The sequence below is a fragment of the Oncorhynchus mykiss genome, chromosome 4 (genome assembly GCF_057628025.1).
Source record: "Oncorhynchus mykiss isolate SJ-2025 chromosome 4, ASM5762802v1, whole genome shotgun sequence".
Taxonomy (NCBI): domain Eukaryota; kingdom Metazoa; phylum Chordata; class Actinopteri; order Salmoniformes; family Salmonidae; genus Oncorhynchus; species Oncorhynchus mykiss.
The window spans coordinates 852,009-868,613 of record NC_143025.1 but is presented as its reverse complement, the minus strand read 5'-3'; the positions used below and the strand labels follow the sequence as shown (position 1 = coordinate 868,613).

The 16,605-nt window shown below is 41.7% G+C and overlaps 1 protein-coding gene across 8 annotated transcripts in view; it reads right to left on the bottom strand.

Moving 5' to 3' along the window:
• dapk2b (death associated protein kinase 2b) overlaps positions 1-16,605 on the bottom strand; it is a 63,943-nt gene that overhangs the window by 22,640 nt on the left and 24,698 nt on the right. For 7 of the 8 annotated variants that reach the window (XR_016495012.1, XR_016495013.1, XR_005040880.2 and 4 more), the window contains 2 exons: positions 14,119-14,340; positions 1,314-1,452 (listed from right to left, as the gene is read on the bottom strand). Coding sequence is in view for 3 of the 8 variants with exons in the window: in XM_036968769.2 (XP_036824664.1) it covers positions 1,314-1,452; positions 14,119-14,340 (361 nt within the window). In the remaining 5 variants the exon portion in view is untranslated. The remainder of the gene's footprint in view (positions 1-1,313; positions 1,453-14,118; positions 14,341-16,605) is intronic. The other variant, XM_090230810.1, reaches the window with a different exon arrangement.

Here is a 16,605-nt window from a genome sequence, read left to right as displayed (position 1 = left end):
AAACATCTTCCATTTAAGAATGATGGAGACCACTGTGTTCTTGCTGAACTTCAATGCTGCAGAAATGTTTTTTTTTTTTTTTTTTTTTTTTTTTTTTTACCTTTATTTAACCAGGCAAGTCAGTTAAGAACAAATTCTTATTTTCAATGACGGCCTGGGAACAGTGGGTTAACTGCCTGTTCAGGGGCAGAACGACAGATTTGTACCATGTCAGCTCGGGGGTTTGAACTCACAACCTTCCGGTTACTAGTCCAACGCTCTAACCACTAGGCTACCCTGCCGCCCCGAGAACAGAAATGTTTTGGTACCCTTCCCCAGATCTGTGCCTCGACACAATCCTGTCTCGGAGCTCTAGGGACAATTCCTTCAACCTCATGGCATGGTTTTTACTCTGACATACACTGTCAACTGTGTGACTTTCCAAATCATGTTCAATCACCTCCAATCAAGTTGTAGAAACATCTCAAGGATGATCGATGGAAACAGGATGCACCTGAGCTCAATTTACAGTCTCATAGCAAAGGGTATAAATACTTATGTAAATAAGGTATTACTGTTTAATATTTGTAAAATATTTGCAAACATTTAAAAAAAATAACAGTTTGTGCTTTGTCATGATGGGGTATTGTGTGTAGACTGATGAGGGATAAATAAAAATATATATATTTTAGAATAAGGCTGTAACGTAACAAAATGTGGAAAAAGTCAGAGGGTCTGAATACTTTCCAAATGCCCTGTAGTTGTATAACGGCACAAGCATCATTTTAATTCAGGATTTTTGGGCCCATGTAGTAGACACATACGCTCTAATAGACATATGGGTGTTCTACATGCCTTGAATGAATCATCACCTTAGAAAGCGCTGTCCATTTCGTTATGCTTTGGCTTTGAAACAAGATCCACAACAACCAGGTTCTCCGTGCAGTTTTAACCTGCTGTTGATCGATCACAGTGAGGTCCAAAAATGTAGCCTAACAGTGAGTTTTAAAAGATACTGTTTAGATTGATGTCAGAGTGGGGACAACAGAACACCAAGCCTTTACCAGATGGCTGTTAAAGAGTTGGGAAGTACCAACGCATCAGCTCATGTACAGAGCCCATAGTAGGATATTACCATGACGCAACGTTCACCACTGACTGCAGACATGACTCGTGACTGCCTGAGTGGTAGTAATAAGGTAACAGCCCTAACTTAGTGACACGCTACATTGATGACAGCTCACAACAATCCTTGGAGGAAGTATTTCTAACCAACAGCTCCACTCCACCACACAGGTTCCATATTGCTAAAACGGCATGAGCATGTAAAGTACCTTGAGGTCAAAGTGTGCTATCCTCTTGCCATGGAGGAACTGGACTCCGTTCAGGATCTGTTTGATGAACTGGGTAGCCTCCTCTTCGCTCAGAGACTCCTTCTGAGCCAGGAAGTCAAACAGCTCTCCTCCAGACACCCTGCAACACAAACACACACTTTTAGGGATCCTGTGCTGCAGGTTATTAGGGAAATGATCTGTGGAATTCAGTGTCTTTCAGTGTGAGGCTGTCTAACTGACAGGCTGTCTGTCACACCATGCCTTCTATAACACTTACTGAATGGCTGTCTGTCACACCATGCCTTCTATAACACTAACTGACAGAGTGCCTGTCACACCATGCCTTCTATAACACTTACTGACAGGCTGTCTGTCACACCATGCCCTCTATAACACTTACTGACTGGCTGTCTGTCACACCATGCCCTGCTATAACACTTACTGACAGGCTGTCTGTCACACCATGCCTTCTATAACACTTACTGACACAATGTCTGTCACACCATGCCCTCTATAACACTTACTGACAGGCCACACCATGCCCTGCTATAACACTTACTGACAGGCTGCCTGTCACACCATGCCTTCTATAACACTTACTGACACAATGTCTGTCACACCATGCCCTCTATAACACTTACTGACAGGCCACACCATGCCCTCTATAACACTAACTGACAGGCCACACCATGCCCTGCTATAACACTTACTGACAGGCTGTCTGTCACACCATGTCTTCTATAACAGTTACTGACAGGCTGTCTGTCACACCATGCCCTGCTATAACACTTACTGACAGGCTGTCTATCACACCATGCCTTCTATAACACTAACTGACAGGCTGTCTGTCACACCATGCCTTCTATAACACTAACTGACAGGCTGTCTGTCACACCATGCCTTCTATAACAGTTACTGACAGGCTGTCTGTCACACCATGCCTTCTATAACACTAACTGACAGAGTGCCTGTCACACCATGCCTTCTATAACACTTACTGACAGGCTGCCTGTCACACCATGCCCTCTATAACACTTACTGACAGGCTGTCTGTCACACCATGCCCTCTATAACACTTACTGACAGGCTGCCTGTCACACCATGCCCTCTATAACACTTACTGACAGGCTGCCTGTCACACCATGCCCTCTATAACACTTACTGACAGGCTGTCTGTCACACCATGCCCTCTATAACACTTACTGACTGGCTGCCTGTCACACCATGCCTTCTATAACACTTACTGACAGGCTGTCTGTCACACCATGCCCTCTATAACACTTACTGACTGGCTGTCTGTCACACCATGCCCTGCTATAACAGTTACTGACAGGCTGTCTGTCACACCATGCCCTGCTATAACACTTACTGACAGGCTGCCTGTCACACCATGCCTTCTATAACACTTACTGACACAATGTCTGTCACACCATGCCCTCTATAACACTTACTGACAGGCCACACCATGCCCTCTATAACACTAACTGACAGGCCACACCATGCCCTGCTACAACACTTACTGACAGGCTGTCTGTCACACCATGCCTTCTATAACAGTTACTGACAGGCTGTCTGTCACACCATGCCCTGCTATAACACTTACTGACAGGCTGTCTATCACACCATGCCTTCTATAACACTTACTGACAGGCTGTCTGTCACACGATGCCTTCTATAACAGTTACTGACAGGCTGTCTATCACACCATGCCCTATATAACACTAACTGACAGGCTGTCTGTCGCACCATGCCTTCTATAACACTTACTGACAGGCCACACCATGCCTTCTATAACACTTACTGACAGGCCACACCATGCCTTCTATAACACTTACTGACTGGCTGTCTGTCACACCATGCCCTCTATAACACTAACTGACAGGCTGTCTGTCGCACCATGCCTTCTATAACACTAACTGACAGGCCACACCATGCCCTCTATAACACTTACTGACTGGCTGTCTGTCACACCATGCCCTCTATAACACTTACTGACAGGCTGTCTGTCGCACCATGCCTTCTATAACACTTACTGACAGGCTGTCTGTCACACCATGCCTTCTATAACACTTACTGACAGGCTGTCTGTCGCACCATGCCTTCTATAACACTTACTGACAGGCTGTCTGTCACACCATGCCTTCTATAACACTAACTGACAGGCTGTCTGTCACACCATGCCCTCTATAACACTTACTGACAGGCTGTCTGTCACACCATGCCTTCTATAACACTTACTGACTGGCTGTCTGTCACACCATGCCCTCTATAACACTAACTGACAGGCTGTCTGTCGCACCATGCCTTCTATAACACTAACTGACAGGCTGTCTGTCACACCATGCCTTCTATAACACTAACTGACAGGCCACACCATGCCCTCTATAACACTTACTGACTGGCTGTCTGTCACACCATGCCCTCTATAACACTTACTGACAGGCTGTCTGTCGCACCATGCCTTCTATAACACTTACTGACAGGCCACACCATGCCTTCTATAACACTTACTGACTGGCTGTCTGTCACACCATGCCCTCTATAACACTAACTGACAGGCTGTCTGTCGCACCATGCCTTCTATAACACTAACTGACAGGCCACACCATGCCTTCTATAACACTTACTGACAGGCTGTCTGTCGCACCATGCCTTCTATAACACTAACTGACAGGCCACACCATGCCTTCTATAACACTAACTGACAGGCCACACCATGCCCTCTATAGTATTTATTGTGCTTAACAGTATTCTTGAACAGCACTGCCACTCCCCTTGCTTTGGGTGAGTAAGATGTTTCATATATTTCTTTATCCCAATCTTTTTTTAGTTAGTTCCATGTCTTGTCCCATTAAATGAGTTTCCTGCAACAGGGCTGTCACATGTTCATTTCTTGTATTATGTGTTTCCTTTTAAAATGTGACATGCCATGCACTTCACATTCCATGAAAATATGTTAAATTCTGAAAAAGCATTGTGTCTACCGGCCATAAATCTAAATGAGTAAAAGATTGTCATTCCTGTAGTACATAGGAAGAAGTAGAATTGACAAAACATAGGAAGAAGTTGGTAATATACAATGCCGACAACATGTACTTTAGATAACGTTTGTGCCATTAATAACTCAAAACAAAAACAGGAGACCTAGAGACAACATTTTCACACAATACCCTCATATACCCATTGTTTCCCCTCTACCTTCCTCCCCCCCGCACTACGATCCAATTCCTGAGTAAACAAAACCACTCCTATATCTACTAAGCTGAATTCAATATGAAAAAGGATTAAAAGTTGTCTTATTTTAAAGTTTTAAACCAGATTCATTCATTCACTTTTCTAAAAGGCTCTAAAAACCAGATTCATTCATTCACTTTTTTAAAAGGCTCTCCCCCCCAAAATGGATTACAGATAGGAGATAGAAACCACATAAATACAATTTAAAAAAAATAAAAAATATAATCAAATGTTATTTTTCACATGCACCGAATACAACAGGTGTATATCTAGATCGTACCTTGAAACGCTTTAACCAACAATGCAGGATCACTTGAATCGTTGTCAGTGATATAGCAACGAAAAATATGCCCCCAGACAATCTAAAACCAGTAAATGACATGTACTCCTATCCTTCTTCTCTGTTTTTAAAGGTCATAGTTCATTTCATCATGTGGACAATGTTCAGGGAAGTTCATCTTCTAAAAAGTAAAGTTATGTGTTTGATTTATGAGGAATAATGTATACTTCCACCTCTTTTTTTCAGTCGAATTTCAAACGGTGTTGTTTGAAATAAAATAAAAGTAGCCTAGTTATTATTAGAGTGAAATCATATCAAATCAAATCAAAGTTTATTTGTCATGTGCGCCAAATACAACAGGTGTAGTAGACCGTACAGTGAAATGCTTACTTACAGGCTCTAACCAATAGTGTGAAAAAAAGGTTGTGTGTGTGTGTGTGTGTGTGTGTGTGTGTGTGTGTGTGTGTGTGTGTGTGTGTGTGTGTGTGTGTGTAGGTAAAGAAATAAAACAACAGTAAAAAGACATTTGAAAATAAGAGTAGTAGGATTAGTAATGGTAGTAGTAGTAGTATTAGTAATGGTAGTGGTAGTATTATTAGTAATGGTAGTAGTAGTACTGGTAGTGGTAGTAATGGTAGTGGCAGTAGCAGTAGTAATGGTAGTAGTAGTAGTATTAGTAATGGTAGTAGTAGTACTGGTAGTAATGGTAGTAGTAGTAGTATTAGTAATGGTAGTGGTAGTAGTAGTAGTAATGGTAGTAGTAGTACTAGTAGTGGTAGTAATGGTAGTAATGGTAGTGGTAGTAGTAGTGGTAATAGTAGTAATGGTAGTAGTAGTAGTTGTACTGGTTGTGGTAGTAATGGTAGTGATGATAGTAGTAGTAGTAGTATTAGTAATGGTAGTAGTAGTAGTAGTACTGATAGTGGTAGTAATGGTAGTAGTAGTAGTATTAGTAATGGTAGTAGTAGTAGTAGTATTGGTAGTGGTAGTAATGGTAGTAGTAGTATTAGTAATGGTAGTAGTAGTAGTAGTACTGGTAGTGGCAGTAATGGTAGTAATGGTAGTAGTAGTAGTAGTAATGGTAGTAGTAGTATTAGTAATGGTAGTAATGGTAGTAGTAGTACTGGTAGTGGTAGTAATGGTAGTAGTAGTAGTAGTAGTACTGGTAGTAGTGGTAGTAGTAGTAGTACTGGTAGTGGTAGTAATGGTAGTAGTAGTAGTATTAGTAATGGTAGTAGTAGTAGTAGTACTGGTACTGGTAGTAATGGTAGTAATGGTAGTAGTAGTAGTAGTAGTAATGGTAGTAGTAGTAGTAGTAGTACTGGTAGTGGTAGTAGTAGTAGTAATCGTAGTAATGGTAGTAGTAGTATTAGTAATTGTAGTAGTAGTACTGGTGGTTGTAGTAATGGTATTAATGGTAGTAGTAGTAGTATTAGTAATGGTAGTAGTAGTACTGGTAGTGGTAGTAATGGTAGTAGTAGTAGTGGTAGTAGTAGTAGTAGTAGTAGTAATGGTAGTAGTAGTACTGGTAGTGGTAGTAATGGTAGTGGTAGTGGTATTAGTAATGGTAGTGGTAGTAGTATTAGTAATGGTAGTAGTAGTAGTAGTAGTAATAGTAGTACTGTTAGTAGTATCAAATCAAATCAAATCAAATCAAAAATCAAATCAAATCAAATGTATTTATAAAGCCCTTCGTACATCAGCTGATATCTCAAAGTGCTGTACAGAAACCCAGCCTAAAACCCCAAACAGCAAGCAATGCAGGTGTAGAAGCACGGTGGCTAGGAAAAACTCCCTAGAAAGGCCATAGTAGTAGTAGTAGTATTAGTAATGGTAGTAATGGTAGTAGTAGTAATGGTAATGGTACTATATCTATTGTTTTTTGTTGTTGTTGTGTGATTTGGATTAATCCCCTCTACCACAAGGAACCCCACTAATCTACTGACGGAACGCAAGAGGTGGCTATTAACAGACCTCCATCCTATGCTAGCTTGCTACCGATGGCCCGGCTAGCTGTCTAAATCGCCGTGACCCCCAACCAACCTCTCTACTCACTGGACCCTTTTGATCACTCGACTAAGCATGCCTCTCCTTAATGTCAATATGCCTTGTCCATTGCTGTTCTGGTTAGTGTTTATTGGCTTATTTCACTGTAGAGCCTCTAGTCCTGCTCACTATACCTTATCCAACCAATTAGTTCCACCACCCACACATGCAATGACATCTCCTGGTTTCAATGATGTTTCTAGAGACAATATCTCTCTCTTCAGCACTCAATACCTAGGTTTACCTCCACTGTATTCACATCCTACCATACCTTTGTCTGTACATTATACCTTGAAGCTATTGTATCGCCCTCAGAAACCTCCTTTTACTCTCTGTTCCAGATGTTCTAGACGACCAATTCTTATTGCTTTTAGCCGTACCCTTATTCTACTCCTCCTCTGTTCCTCTGGCGATGTAGAGGTGAATCCAGGCCCTGCAGTGCCTAGCTCCACTCCTATTCCCCAGGCGCTCTCTTTTGATGACTTCTGTAACCGTAATAGCCTTGGTTTCATGCATGTTAACATTAGAAGCCTCCTCCCTAAGTTTGTTCTATTCACTGCTTTAGCACACTCTGCCAACCCGGATGTTCTAGCTGTGTCTGAATCCTGGCTTAGGAAGACCACCAAAAATTCTGAAATTTTTATCCCAAACTACAACATTTTCAGACAAGATAGAACTGCCAAAGGGGGCGGTGTTGCAATCTACTGCAAAGATAGCCTGCAGAGTTCTGTCCTACTATCTAGGTCTGTACCCAAACAATTTGAAATTCTACTTTTAAAAATCCACCTCTCTAAAAACAAGTCTCTCACCGTTGCCGCCTGCTATAGACCACCCTCTGCCCCAAGCTGTGCTCTGGACACCATATGTGAACTGATTGCCCCCCTTCTATCTTCAGAGCTCGTGTTGCTAGGCGACCTAAACTGGAACATGCTTAACACCCCAGCCATCCTACAATCTAAACTTGATGCCCTCAATCTCACACAAATTATCAATGAACCTACCAGGTACCTCCCCAAAGCCTTAAACACGGGCACCCTCATAGATATGATCCTAACCAACTTGCCCTCTAAATACACCTCTGCTGTCTTCAACCAAGATCTCAGCGATCACTGCCTCATTGCCTGCATCCGTAATGGGTCAGCGGTCAAACGACCTCCACTCATCACTGTCAAACGCTCCCTGAAACACTTCAGCGAGCAGGCCTTTCTAATCGACCTGGCCGGGGTATCCTGGAAGGATATTGATCTTATCCCGTCAGTAGAGGATGCCTGGATATTTTGTTTAAATGCCTTCCAAACCATCTTAAATAAACATGCCCCATTCAAGAAATTTAGAACCAGGAACAGATATAGCCCTTGGTTCTCCCCAGACCTGACTGCCCTTAACCAACACAAAAACATCCTATGGCGTTCTGCATTAGCATCGAACAGCCCCCGTGATATACAGCTGTTCAGGGAAGCTAGAAACCATTATACACAGGCAGTTAGAAAAGCCAAGCTTTTTCAAGCAGAAATTTGCTTCCTGCAACACTAACTCAAAAAAGTTCTGGGACACTGTAAAGTCCATGGAGAATAAGAACACCTCCTCCCAGCTGCCCACTGCACTGAAGATAGGAAACACTGTCACCACTGATAAATCCACCATAATTGAGAATTTCAATAAGCATTTTTCTACGGCTGGCCATGCTTTCCACCTGGCTACTCCTACCCCGGTCAACAGCACTGCACCCCCCACAGCAACTCGCCCAAGCCTTCCCCATTTCTCCTTCTCTCAAATCCGTTCAGCTGATGTTCTGAAAGAGCTGCAAAATCTGGACCCCTACAAATCAGCCGGGCTAGACAATCTGGACCCTTTCTTTCTAAAATTATCTGCCAAAATTGTTGCCACCCCTATTACTAGCCTGTTCAACCTCTCTTTTGTGTCGTCTGAGATTCCCAAAGATTGGAAAGCAGCTGCGGTCATCCCCCTCTTCAAAGGGGGGACACTCTTGACCCAAACTGCTACAGACCTATATCTATCCTACCATGCCTTTCTAAGGTCTTCGAAAGCCAAGTCAACAAACAGATTACCGACCATTTAGAATCTCACCATACCTTCTCTGCTATGCAATCTGGTTTCAGAGCTGGTCATGGGTGCACCTCAGCCACGCTCAAGGTCATAAACGATATCTTAACCGCCATCGATAAGAAACATTACTGTGCAGCCGTATTCATTGATCTGACCAAGGCTTTCGACTCTGTCAATCACCACATCCTCATCGGCAGACTCGACAGCCTTGGTTTTTCAAATGATTCCCTCCCCTTGTTCACCAACTACGTCTCTGATAGAGTTCAGTGTGTCAAATCGGAGGGTCTGCTGTCCGGACCTCTGGCAGTCTCTATGGGGGTGCCACAGGGTTCAATTCTTGGGCCGACTCTCTTCTCTGTATACATCAATGAGGTCGCTCTTGCTGCTGGTGAGTCTCTGATCCACCTCTACGCAGACGACACCATTCTGTATACTTCTGGCCCTTCTTTGGACACTGTGTTAACTACCCTCCAGGCAAGCTTCAATGCCATACAACTCTCCTTCCGTGGCCTCCAATTGCTCTTAAATACAAGTAAAAACTAAATGCATGCTCTTCAACCGATCGCTACCTGCACCTGCCCGCCTGTCCAACATCACTACTCTGGACGGCTCTGATTTAGAATACGTGGACAACTACAAATACCTAGGTATCTGGTTAGACTGTAAACTCTCCTTCCAGACCCATATCAAACATCTCCAATCCAAAGTTAAATCTAGAATTGGCTTCCTATTTCGCAACAAAGCATCCTTCACTCATGCTGCCAAACATACCCTTGTAAAACTGACCATCCTACCAATCCTCGACTTTGGCGATGTCATTTACAAAATAGCCTCCATTACCCTACTCAACAAATTGGATGCAGTCTATCACAGTGCAATCCGTTTTGTCACCAAAGCCCCATATACTACCCACCATTGCGACCTGTACGCTCTCGTTGGCTGGCACTCGCTTCATACTCGTCGCCAAACCCACTGGCTCCATGTCATCTACAAGACCCTGCTAGGTAAAGTCCCCCCTTATCTCAGCTCGCTGGTCACCATAGCATCTCCCACCTGTAGCACACGCTCCAGCAGGTATATCTCTCTAGTCACCCCCAAAACCAATTATTTCTTTGGCCGCCTCTCCTTCCAGTTCTCTGCTGCCAATGACTGGAACGAACTACAAAAATCTCTGAAACTGGAAACACTTATCTCCCTCACTAGCTTTAAGCACCAACTGCCAGAGCAGCTCACAGATTACTGCACCTGTACATAGCCCACCTATAATTTAGCCCAAACAACTACCTCTTTCCCTACTGTATTTAATTCATTTATTTATTTTGCTCCTTTGCACCCCATTATTTTTATTTCTACTTTGCACATGTTTCCATTGCAAATCTACCATTCCAGTGTTTTACTTGCTATATTGTATTTACTTTGCCACCATGGCCTTTTTTTTGCCTTTACCTCCCTTATCTCACCTCATTTGCTCATATTGTATATAGACTTGTTTATATTGTATTATTGACTGTATGTTTGTTTTACTCCATGTGTAACTCTGTTGTATGTGTCGAATCTGCTTTGCTTTATCTTGGCCAGGTCGCAATTGTAAATGAGAACTTGTTCTCAACTTGCCTGCCTGGTTAAATAAAGGTGAAATTAATAAATAAATAAATAAAAATTAGTAATGGTAGTGGTAGTAGTATTAGTAATGGTAGTAGTAGTAGTAGTAGTACTGGTAATGGTAGTAATGGTGGTAGTAATAGTAGTAATGGTAGTAGTATTAGTATTAGTAATGGTAGTAGTAGTAGTATTAGTAATGGTAGTAGTAGTAGTAGTAGTAGTGGTAGTGGTAGTACTGGTAGTAATGGTAGTAGTAGTAGTATTAGTAATGGTAGTAGTAGTAGTAGTAGTAGTACTGGTAGTGGTAGTAATGGTAGTAATGGTAGTAGTAGTAGTAGTAGTAGTAATGGTAGTAGTAGTAGTACTGGTAGTGGTAGTAATGGTAGAAATGGTAGTAGTAGTAGTATTAGTAATGGCGGTAGTAGTAGTAGTAGTACTGGAAGTGGTAGTAATGGTAGTAATGGTAGTGATAGTAGTAGTAGTAGTAATAGTAGTAATGGTAGTAGTAGTAGTATTAGTAATGGTAGTAGAAGTACTGGTAGTAGTAGTAATAGTAGTAATGGTAGTAGTAGTAATAGTGGTAATGGTAGTAGTAGTAGTATTAGTAATGGTAGTAGTAGTAGTAGTACTGGTAGTAATGGTAGTGGTAGTAGTAGTAGTAGTTATAGTAGTAATGGTAGTGGTAGTAGTAGTAATGGTAGTAGTGTAGTAGTAGTAGTATTAGTAATGGTAGTAGTAGTCGTAGTACTGGTAGTGGTAGTAATGGTAGTAGTATTAGTATTAGTAATGGTAGTAGTAGTAGTAGTGGTAGTGGTAGTACTGGTAGTAATGGTAGTAGTAGTAGTATTAGTAATGGTAGTAGTAGTAGTAGTAGTAGTAGTAGTACTGGTAGTGGTAGTAATGGTAGTAATGGTAGTAGTAGTAGTATTAGTACTGGTAGTAGTAGTAGTACTGGTAGTGGTAGTAATGGTAGAAATGGTAGTAGTAGTAGTAGTAGTAATGGTGGTAGTAGTAGTAGTAGTACTGGTAGTGGTAGGAATGGTAGTAATGGTAGTGATAGTAGTAGTAGTAGTAATAGTAGTAATGGTAGTAGTAGTAGTATTAGTAATGGTAGTAGTAGTACTGGTAGTAGTAGTAGTAATAGTAGTAATGGTAGTGGTAGTAGTAGTAATAATAGTAATGGTAGTAGTAGTAGTAATTCGTTAGGTAAAAAGTTGGATATTCAATTGTGTGGTCTGTTGCGCAGTCAAATGTTACAATATACAGCCTGTCCCACAAAATGTGTAACTATGTTGTTTTTCTTTTTAAACTCTCACAACTTAACTTACATAAATTGCATTGGAAATCGGTGGTCAGTTAGCTAGAAGGGTGTCTTTAGTTGCAAAACTTATCATTATTTCCCAGCCCATTTAAATGTTGAGGCTAGAGGTGATTTAGTCCCCTAACTAACCGATTGAGTCTGTTATGGGAAGTCGGATGCTGGGGGAAAATGTAGCTATTCCTCATGTTGTTAATTTTCTCTCTGCATTGTTGGGAAGGACCTGTTAGCATTTCACTGTTAGTCTACACCTGTTGTTTACGAAGGATGTGACAAATTCAATTTTGATTTAGACAGCTGATAACACCATGGACATCACATCCTCTGTTAGACAGGGCCAGCTGATATTACCATGGACAAAACATCCTCTCTAGATTTTATCACACTAATGTCTGCTCTTCTCTAACAGATTGTACTCTCACAGACTGAACTCTCACAGGCTGGACTCTCACAGGCTGGACTCTCACAGGCTGGACTCTCACAGGCTGGACTCTCACAGGCTGGACTCTCACAGGCTGGACTCTCACAGGCTGGACTCACGCAGACTGGACTCTCACAGGCTGGACTCTCACAGGCTGGACTCTCACAGACTGGACTCTCACAGACTGGACTCTCACAGGCTGGACTCTCACAGACTGGACTCTCACAGACTGGACTCTCACAGACTGGACTCTCAGGTGTTAGAGATATATAAGTTTAATAGATGGTCTATATACTGTCTATCCAGTCTAATAGATGGTCTATATACTGTCTATCCAGTCTAATATATGGTCTATATACTGTCTATCCAGTCTAATAGATGGTCTATATACTGTCTATCCAGTCTAATAGATGGTCTATAGACTGTATATCCAGTCTAATAGATTATATATATACATCCAGTCTAATAGATGGTCTATATATATACATCCAATCTAATAGATTATATATATACATCCAGTCTAATAGATGATATATATACATCCAGTCTAATAGATTATATACATACATCCAGTCTAATAGATTATATATAAACATCCAGTCTAATAGATGGTCTATATACTGTCTATCCAGTCTAATAGATTATATATATATACATCCAGTCTAATAGATTATATATATACATCCAGTCTAATAGATGGTCTATATACCCTCTATCCAGTCTAATAGATTATATATATATACATCCAGTCTAATAGATGGTCTATATACTATATATCCAGTCTAATAGATTATATATATACATCCAGTCTAATAGATGGTCTATATACTGTATATCCAGTCTAATAGATTATATATATACATCCAGTCTAATAGATTATATATATACAAACAGTCTAATAGATGGTCTATATACTGTATATCCAGTCTAATAGATGGTCTATATACTGTATATCCAGTCTAATATATGGTCTATATACTGTATATCCAGTCTAATAGATTATATATATACATCCAGTCTAATAGATTATATATATACAAACAGTCTAATAGATGGTCTATATACTGTATATCCAGTCTAATAGATGGTCTATATACTGTCTATCCAGTCTAATAGATGGTCTATATACTGTCTATCCAGTCTAATAGATGGTCTATATACTGTCTATCCAGTCTAATAGATGGTCTATATACTGTCTATCCAGTCTAATAGATGGTCTATATACTGTCTATCCAGTCTAATAGATGGTCTATATACTGTCTATCCAGTCTAATAGATGGTCTATATACTGTCTATCCAGTCTAATAGATGGTTTATATACTGTCTATCCAGTCTAATAGATGGTCTAATAGTCTAATAGACATTGAGTGGCTGCTGCCAACATACTGACTCAACTCTAGCCACTTTAATAATGGAAACATTGATGTAAAAATGTATCACTAGCCACTTTAAACAATGCCACTTAATATGATGTTTACATACCCTACTTTACTCATCTCATATGTATATACTGTACTCGATACCATCTACTGCATCTTGCCTATGCCGTTCTGTACCATCACTCATTCATATGTCTTTATGTACATCTTTATCTCTTTACACTTGTGTGTATAAGGTAGTTGTTGTGGAATTGTTAGGTTAGATTACTTGTTGGTTATTACTGCATTGTCGGAACTAGAAGCACAAGCATTTCGCTACACTCGCATTAACATCTGCTTACCATGTGTATGTGACAAATAACATTTGATTTGATTTGAAAGAGTGGAATGTAATGGCTGAACAGCAACCAGACTGTCTGGATGGATGCTTGCGTGCGTGCGTGTCCCTCTTCACTCACAGTTCCAGTATGAGCACCACGTCAGTGCGGGTCTCGTAGACATCATGCAACGCTACAATGTTGGGATGTGTGATCAGCTGTAGGATGTCCACCTCTCTCTCTATGTCTTCCCTCCTCACTCCCCTCCTGCTGGCCCGGCTCTGACACTTCTTCACAAACTTGGCAGCATACTCCAGACCCGAGCACTTGTCCCGGACACGCTTCACGATGGCAAACTGGCCACTGAGGATGCAAAGAGCACACAAAGAGGATGACATCAAATTGACGACGAAGGATGCAGAGAACACACAAAAAGGTACGTTTGAAATATAAATCTCTGACATAGCACACAGAGGATGATATCATCTCTGACCTCATCCAATAGATTGGGAATGTCTGGGGAATTTGGGACTGACATGGTTGAACAACAGTTAGAGTCTGATGGTTGAACAACAGTTAGAGTCTGATGGTTGAACAACAGTTACAGTCTGATGGTTGAACAAAAGTCTGATGGTTGAACAACAGTTAGAGTCTGATGGTTGAACAACAGTTAGAGTCTGATGGTTGAACAACAGTTACAGTCTGATGGTTGAACAACAGTCTGATGGTTGAACAACAGTCTGATGGTTGAACAACAGTTAGTCTGATTGTTGAACAACAGTTACAGTCTGATGAGCTGAGCAACGTGATCAGATTAGAGCTGTAGCAACGTGATCAGATCAGAGCTGTAGCAACGTGATCAGATCAGAGCTGTAGCAACGTGATCAGATCAGAGCTGTAGCAACTAGAGATCTGTAGCAACATGATCAGATCAGAGCTGTTGCAACGTGATAAGATCAGAGCTGTAGCAACTAGAGATCTGTAGCAACGTGACCAGATCAGAGCTGTAGCAACTAGAGATCTGTAGCAACGTGATCAGATCAGAGCTGTAGCAACATGATCAGATCAGAGCTGTAGCAACGTGATCAGATCAGAGCTGTAGCAACACGATGAGATCAGAGCTGTAGCAACGTGATCAGATCAGAGCTGTAACAACGTTATCAGATCAGAGCTGTAACAACGTTATCAGATCAGAGCTGTAGCAACTAGAGATCTGTAGCAACGTGATCAGATCAGAGCTGTAGCAACATGATCAGATCAGAGCTGTAGCAACTAGAGATCTGTAACAACGTGATCAGATCAGAGCTGTAGCAAAGTGATCAGATCAGAGCTGTAGCAACTAGAGATCTGTAGCAACGTGACCAGATCAGAGCTGTAACAACATGACCAGATCAGAGCTGTAGCAACGTGATAAGATCAGAGCTGTAGCAACTAGAGATCTGTAGCAACATGACCAGATCAGAGCTGTAGCAACGTGATAAGATCAGAGCTGTAGCAACTAGAGATCTGTAGCAACATGACCAGATCAGAGCTGTAGCAACGTGATAAGATCAGAGCTGTAGCAACTAGAGATCTGTAGCAACGTGACCAGATCAGAGCTGTAACAACTAGAGATCTGTAGCAACATGACCAGATCAGAGCTGTAGCAACGTGATCAGATCAGAGCTGTAACAACTAAAGATCTGTAACAACGTGACCAGATCAGAGCTGTAGAACCTAGAGATCTGTAGCAACGTGATCAGATCAGAGCTGTAGCAACGTGATCAGATCAGAGCTGTAGCAACGTGATCAGATCAGAGCTGTAGCAACACGATGAGATCAGAGCTGTAGCAACGTGATCAGATCAGAGCTGTAGCAACTAGAGATCTGTAGCAACGTGACCAGATCAGAGTTGTAGCAACATGATCAGATCAGAGCTGTAGCAACATGATCAGATCAGAGCTGTAGCAACTAGAGATCTGTAGCAACGTGATCAGATCAGAGCTGTAGCAACGTGATCAGATCAGAGCTGTAACAACTAGAGATCTGTAACAACGTGACCAGATCAGAGTTGTAGCAACTAGAGATCTGTAACAACGTGACCAGATCAGAGTTGTAGCAACTAGAGATCTGTAGCAACGTGATCAGATCAGAGCTGTAGCAACGTGATCAGATCAGAGCTGAAGCAACTAGAGATCTGTACTCTAGCAACATGTACCAGTCTGCTTCATGCCAAGCCACTTTCCCATCTTACCTAACTAACTAAGTCGCTGGCAGAGTGCAGCTTCCTGCCTCTCTAACTCTCCCAGTAAGCCATGGGGCACCACAACGGGATATTCAGGTGGACAATTTCACCTTAAACAAAGATGACCGCTTTCCCTGCTCGGCTGCTAACTACTTATGACGATAAAATAACACAGACTTAGAGTTTGGGAGGAAGTCCAAAGCTTGGCTCGTGTCAGATGGGAGCAGAGTACAGCCAGAGAACTATTCTCCCACTCCATCAAATGTTCTGCCAAATATCTGAACCACCCCTCGTACTCCCAAATCTCCAGAAGAGGTCACAACAGAGGTGTTTCCCAAAGGCTCCTACAACAGACTTATTGTTCTCGCATGTGTGGTTGTAAAGGCTTCCAGGACATGGCTACC